At 41.3% G+C, this 7451-nt stretch overlaps 1 protein-coding gene across 1 annotated transcript; it reads left to right on the forward strand.

Annotated features, from left to right (window-relative positions):
• Positions 1-1109: 1109 nt before the first annotated feature.
• Positions 1110-3135, forward strand: TDRD1 (tudor domain containing 1). The gene is made up of 3 exons (XM_050959076.1): positions 1110-1343; positions 1744-1926; positions 2883-3135. Exons 1-3 carry the CDS (start codon positions 1293-1295, stop codon positions 3042-3044), a joined length of 396 nt encoding a protein of 131 aa, XP_050815033.1. The 5' UTR covers positions 1110-1292; the 3' UTR covers positions 3045-3135.
• Positions 3136-7451: the final 4316 nt, after the last annotated feature.

The following is a 7451-nucleotide window of genomic DNA, read 5'->3' on the forward strand; positions in this document are numbered from 1 at the left end:
CCTTCTCTGGCTTCATGGTCCGTGAGCCTGCTTTGGGAGTGTAGGGAGCGTATTGGCTCCAGGGTGATAAACAGTTCCTGGCTGTTGGGGAGAATGGTTTCTCCACGTGCATGCTATGCACTATCTTCATCTTCCGCATCCCCAAAATCCTCCTCTCTGTTGCATGAGACTCCCTCCTTGCAGGTGTCCATGGACAGGGGTGGGGTAGTGGTAGGGCTCCCCCCCCTCCTCGACTGCATGCAGCTCATCACAGAAGCGACATTATCTGGGGCTCTGACCTGAAGCAACCGTTTGCCTCTTTGGTTTTTTGGTAGGCTTGCCTGAGCTCCTTAATTTTCATACGGCACTGCTGTGGGTCCCTGTTGTAGTCTCTGTCCATTATGCCCTTGGAAATTTTTTCAAATATTTTGGCATTTTTGTCTTTTGGAATGGAGTTCTGATAACATGGATTCGTCTCCCCAAACAGCGATCAGATCCAGTGCCTCCTGTTCTGACCATGCTGGAGCTCTTTTGCGATTCTGGGACTGCATGGTCACCTGTGCTGATCAGCTTGCCATGCTGGTCAAACAGGAAATGAAATTCAAAAGTTCATGGGGCTTTTCCTGTCTATCTGGCCAGTGCATCTGAGTTGAGATTGCTGTCCAGACAGAGCGGTCACAATGGAGCACCCTGGAATAGCTCCTGGAGGCCAATACCGTCAAATTGTGTCCATACTACCCCAAATTTGACCTGGCAATGTCGATTTCAGTGCTAATCCCCTCGTTGGGGAGGAGTACAGAAATAGAATTGAAGATCCCTTTAAGTCAACAAAAATGGCTTCGTCATGTGAACGGGTGCAGGGCTAAATCGATCTAATGCTGCTAAATTCGACCTAAACTCATAGTGTAGACCAGGGCTTAGACTTCAAAACTGTATGCCTGTACCTGGTGCTTTCAAACAACTCTGTATAGAACGGTGCTCACTCTTGTCAGAAGAGTTGTTATTCTGAGGAAGCGGTGAAGAGTTGAAGGAAGGTAGTGTCTTTGTACTCTTTATAGTGTTTAAGCATAAAATTTTCAAAAGCAGCTAAGTTGATTTTCTCTGAGACTTAAATTCTTCAGTACCTAAGTCACTTTTGAAAGTTGGACTTGGGTACTTTTGAAAATTAATTAAGCATAAATGCTTTAAATGGCTGTCCTCAAGTGTGTAATATGTAGACAATTCCAATTTAGAAGTCACCTATATTCGTTTCTAAATAGGGCAGTGTGACACCTGTTGATGCACACAAGATAGAAGATGACATCAAGAAAATAATGCTTTCTGACTTGCAAAATCTAGGGCTCAAAAAAGATATGGAAATACAGGTACTTTCTCCTTGCCACTCATTGCATGATTAAATTTATTTTTGGAAAATAGATACATTTCACTGTCAGCATCTTCTGTGTTGTTCATATCTATTTCTTGGACAAGTCACTTCACCACTGTATGCCTGTTTCCTCACCTGTGAAATGTGGATAGCAATCCTGGCCCATCTTGTTAAGAGTTGTTCCATCTGTAGATGGAACTGCTATAAAAGGGGTGTGGGTGGTATTCTAGAATTGGGTATTCTTGGCATCAGTAGTATACATCTTATCAGCTCTAACTGATACAGAATATTTATAGTATATAGATGCTCTTTGTGTGTCCATTAAATAGTAAACATGGTAAGTTATTGATGATAAGTATTAATGTTAGATACTTTAGTAGTATGGCTTTTCTTTTCAGGGTACAGTCACAGAATTCAGGAACCCAAGTGAATTTTACATACAGGTCTATTCTTCAGAAGTTGTAGAATATATCAGCAAACTTACTGTGAAACTGAAAGATTGTTATGCAAATATTGTTAACCAAGAGGAATATATTCCTATCAAAGGGGAAGTTTGTGTTGCAAAATATTCTCTGGATCAGGTAACTTTCTTTTATTTGGGGCCTGGTAAACATTTTTAAAAGAATGTGGGACTGTAAATATCTAAATGTTTTAAATACCTTTTAAGTTGTGTGTGTTCACTCAGTTTTATATATTCTGTTTTGTGTTGCATGTAACTCCCATTGTTATCAGCACTTGCATCGAGTGATGAATCTTTTGTAGCATTTTGAAAGTGGGTGTAGCTTATACTGTACTGTTGGACATTCTGAATTCCAGCTTTGTAGAAATTCTTGTCTTTTTGAGAGAGTTTTCTTTGTCCAAGAGCAGATGATTTTCATGTATTTTTTTTAAGTTCTTTGTTAATTTTTTTTCTTTTAAACAGACCCTAAGCAAGTCAAAATACTTACCAGGATGGACTATCTTGCTATTAGTACAAAGGGACAACCTGCAAATAAAGGCTATACCTCAATTTTTTTTAACCTTCATGCCAGTCATTTGACCCTCCCCATTTACTTCTGAGTCTTAGCTGGTGTGTGGCCTGACTTGCCTGACAGCAATTCTGTTGTTAGTAAAAGAACTTATTCCTCCCCTTCGTCATCTTCTACACTTTCTTCTTTCCTCCTCCTTCTTCTTTCTCTCAATGCTACCAGACTCTTAGGCTGTTAGAAGCATTGTAATGATACGTGGTGTCTGTCTTGGGGGAAGGAGATGGAAATTTCTTTGGCGCAGACTTGCTGTGAATCCTGAATGTTTTTTTGCTTTGAAATGAACCTTGTCTTAGTGACCGAACTAATTTGTTTTCAGGTGGCTTTTGCCTAAAACTATTGCTATACGAGGAATCTTTTGTTCAGTTGTTACTTCAGAACTGATCAATATTTTTTAGTTTGTTGCCAACGTGGTGGAATAAAAGTAATTCCTGAACTTATTCCTTTTGTGGCGAATATCATGAGTGTGTAGTTGTGTTTTTACATCCAGAATATCATTTGTTCACGTGTAGACCTGGAACAGAGTACTGGTAAAAAAGGTGGATATCTTACAGAAGAAAGCACAAGTGTTATATATCGATTATGGCAATGGAGAAAATGCTCCACTAGATTGGATTAAACCACTCCACAAAGACATTGAACTGTTTCCTCCCTGTGTGAGTATTTCTTTTTAACTTCTAACAGCTAGTTGGGTGAGCAAAAGTTGTATTTAAAATGAACAGTTGTCAATTAAATCACTGTTTCTAGTGGCATGCTATAATTGCAGTTACTACAACATTTTGTAAAAAGATAATAATGCAAGGGTAGTTTGGTATCATTCCTTTTCTAATGATTATATGATGTTGTCATGGTACAATTACACATAATTCATGACATAGTCACAATAAAAAATAGATAACTTCACCATATGATCATGGCAACCTTGTGCACCCACTGCCATGCATTAGCAGTTAGCTTGTTTTGAAAATTCAATCACTGATTAACAGTTAGTTGGTTCAATTTGATCTAGTCCTGTTTCCTCTTTGAAACAGGACTAGATCAAATTGAACCAGCGAACTTAATCAGCACTTGAATGCGAGGGAGGGGGATACCCTGTCCTCTCTGTCACTCAACATAGAGCTCCTAGAAGGGCAGGGCTGGGTTCCCTGTGGTGGCAGCTCCCATTTTCTTCCTTCTTGTAGGTCCCCTGGACCTCAATTTCTCCCCCATTTTCCTATCTCCCTCCCTAGCTGGTTGCTGGGACCTGTTACCTGCACTTGGTGCTTCACTTGGCAGGTCCCAGTCTCCAAGGGCCTAGTCTGGAGAAGCCCTTTCGTCCTAGCAGGAAAAGCGCTGCTCTGGCCAGTTGCTCTGCAAAGATGAGCCCAAGCCCGCTGCATCTCATCCTGATCACTCTTCCTCCGGTGACAAGCTGGGGTAGGGGGAACTGGGCCCAGAATGGAATCAGAGATCAAGGGGGTTGAGGGATAATGGGATTACTGGTGGCGGGCTTTCAAAGAGGACTAGATCAAAATGAACTAATGAGGTGTTAATGCATGGCAGCAGGATAAATGTCATAATTCGTGGCCTGTAATGGTGGTGAGCTTTCATGGTGGAGTTGAAGTAAATGGCAGAATTCCTGGGTTCCATGACAATGGTGACCACCATGACAGAATTGTATGCCTACTAATGATTCAATTAAAACTATTAGTGATTCAAAGTTTTGGTTTCGTGAAGCTTGTGATAGAAAAATATGCAAGTGTTGAAAGTGTTAGCATGAGTAAGTAAATGTGGTAATTGAAAATTTGTCAAAAATTATTAGAGAATTTTGGCCTCTGCATATTTCCACTCATGGAAGATGTGCCACCCAGAGCAGGCTAGACAGTAGAACCTTCTCCAAGCAGTGCTTGTTAAATCTCAAAAAACACCAGCTAATTTGCCCATCATATAACATACTGTCACCCACACATCTCACCTAATGCTGAAGCATTCGTGAAATATTTTTTCTTTGGACCTTTACAGATTTCTAATCATTTTAGACTGCTTGGTGGCTGTAGTGTTTGGACAAATGTTAATTTGCTATCTGGAATGAGTCCACCAAATTCATTTTCACTTGAAAATTTATACTGAGATCTCAAACCGGTGCTCTATCCCCATACACCTACCACATGATGGGCAGTCACTCATGACCAAGTATGATTATTTTCCGTGGGAGTTATGGGTCCTCAGGTGGCTAATAAGGCCAATCCTTGAACCACAAGCTCTATTACAATGAGGGCAGATGCTTTCAGGCTCAGTAGGAGGCTGTTGACCATGACTAGGAGCCAGTCTCTCCTTCCTCCTGCATCTCTTGTCCAGTTCAGCTTGTTGGCGAGCAAGTTCAAAATGCAGGAGACCATCACGTAGGACTTCGCTCCATTTTAAGTGATTCTGGCAAGTGTCTCCCAAGTGTCAATGTCAGTATTACTGCTTTTTAGGTTTTCCTTCAGCAAAGTCCTTATAACACTTCCATTGTCCACCCATGTTACCGTATCCTTCTTTCAGCTGAGAGAAAGAGGACCTGTTTTGGGAGGCGAATGGTCTGTCATCTGGACAATGTGACCAGTCCAGTGGAATTGCTGATGGATGACCATTGCCTTGATACTGGTGGTCTTTGCCTCTTCCAGAACACTAATATTGGTGCACCTCTCTTCCCATTTGATCTTCAGGATCTTACGAAGGCAGTGTTGATGGTGCCTCTCAAGGACTTTCAAGAGGTGTCTATCAGTTGTCCAATTTTCAGACCATACAACGGGGTTGAGAGAATAATGGCTTGATAAACAAGAAGCTTGGTGTCTGTCCGAATGTCGTGATCTTCAAAAACCCTGTGCCGTAAACGAGAAAAAGCTACACTGGCACAGCTCAGGCAATGTTAAGTTTCTGCATCAATATCTGCCTGGGATGAAAGATCACTTCCAAGGTAGAGGAAGTGATCGACGTTCTCCAGTGCTACTCCATTGATTTTTGTTGATAGATGAGGCATGTAATACCTCATTTGGAGAGGGCTGATAGAGTAATTTAGTTTTCTTGATATTAAGAGTGAAACTAAGACATGCGTAAGCATCAGCAATCACATTCAGGATAGTTTGAAGATCTTTCTCAGAGTAGAGGAAAGACTGCATTGTCATCAGCATACTGAAGTTCCACAATAGATGTTGTAGAAATCTTACTCTTGGCTTTCAGCCTGCTAAGCCTGAACAGCTTTCCATCCATTCTGTAAATGATTTCAATGCCGGCTGTAAACTTCCCAGCAATTAGGTAAAGAATGACGGCAATAAAAAAAATTCTCTTCTTACCTAACATATACACTATGGTATTTAAGCTATATTTGGATCTTGTCCTCTCCCATGTCCATGACATTTGGGCTGGTTCTCTTCCTGAAAATCGAGGCAGTTCTGACTTGCCCATGAAGCTCTGGGTTTTAGCTATGCCTCTTCTACCCTTGTGCCAGATTTCTTCTGTGTGGTGTTCGCTGCTGGCATCCCAGTCTTTGGAGCTAATATAAGGAAAGCTGTGACAAGACGCGGAGACTGACTTCCGCAGTGTCATGGAACCAGGAGACATCAGTCAGTCTTTGCCCAAAGCTCCTGGGTCTTCTGCACAGAGATGGTTTATGGACAAGACCGTCTCCTTTACTGTGCAGCTCTGTATCCTTAGAGCAGGTCCACTCTGTGCATTGAATGAAGAAAGAATCCTGTGAGGCAAAATGGTATGTGATCATAAATAAGGACTGTTATAATACATATATACAATAGGACTAAATTAAAATTGCAAAAGCCACCTTTAATTCTGGTGTTGCCTTTCTTTTGGGCACTTGACTTTGCAACCTAAATGTTCTTTTAAAATGGCTTTGTGTGTGTGTAATTTCCCAGATTTTTAAAAAGCAACTGGAAAAACAAATTCCATCTCTTGGGCATCATGTCGATACCCATGTGGTTCATCAACACTGTTGAGCATACCCAATGTGGATGAAGTTGTGGGGATTTTAGCTGCAAAAATCTGAAGTTTCTTCTGGACATGTATGAGGAGCTTTGACTCTTCCCCCCAGAGACTTAAAACTTGGCCACATTTGGGCAGTTTTTCACAGGGATGGCAAAATATGCACCCCTAAATACAAAGGCCACTCCTTCCTTCCTTCCCCTCAAAACTTCAAGTATAGGTTTCTTGAGAAGCTCTCTTATTTAGATTGAGGGAAGCACCCTTTCCAGATGTGCAAGGGGGGAGTACTGTTTTGCCCATAGCTTCCTACGAAGATGCTCGTGACACATGCTTCCGTGTTCGGGTGGGGAACTCCCCTGGGACATCTTCAGACTCAAGACCTCTGGTTTTCCCGTGAGACTCCCCTTCATATAAATACACTTGCTGATAACCTATCCTGTTCATACAATTGTCATTCATAAAGCTGTGTTTTGTTTTTAAAAAAGCCAAAATGACTGAGAACTTAAAGTAGATGGTAACAGACAGTGAATCCCAGTAATGATTGCACCTTATGATATTCTAAACAAAAAGCTCTCAAGTATGCTGTTGCGTTCATCACTTCATGCTGACTCAAGACGTGGGCTTCAGAGTTAAAATGCTGGAATCTTATTATATAGATTAGAAATCAGAGCTATTGGTCTAGCATTCACAGCTATCCCTTCCCACTCAATACAACAGCAATGTAGTAATGTTTTGTAAGACAGAGAGGAACATGATCATTTCCTCTTCACCAGGAAACTGTTTTTGGAACCGATGCATTTGTCATCAAATCATTTCAGTAGCTCTGCTTCTGCCAGAATTATAAAGTGTCCTAGGACCATCTCCACAGACAGTTCACAAGCAGACCACAGATGGACTGTCATGGACTCTGTCATCCAGAATATTTTTCTGTAAGTGAAGTCACCTGACTATAGATCTATTCTCCTCAAGGGTTAATGTCAGCTGTTTTGCTCAAAGGGGAGTGTCTGAGCCAGGTTCTCTGACAAGTCCTTTCCTCAACTTATGGACTTCAGGAATAATCTAGGCTTATCTACTGATACCATTAATACCAAGTGTTTTCAGAAACCACATTGTAGGATTCAGCG

Source organism: Gopherus flavomarginatus, chromosome 6 (assembly GCF_025201925.1).
Source record: "Gopherus flavomarginatus isolate rGopFla2 chromosome 6, rGopFla2.mat.asm, whole genome shotgun sequence".
In the NCBI taxonomy this organism is placed as follows: Eukaryota; Metazoa; Chordata; order Testudines; family Testudinidae; genus Gopherus; species Gopherus flavomarginatus.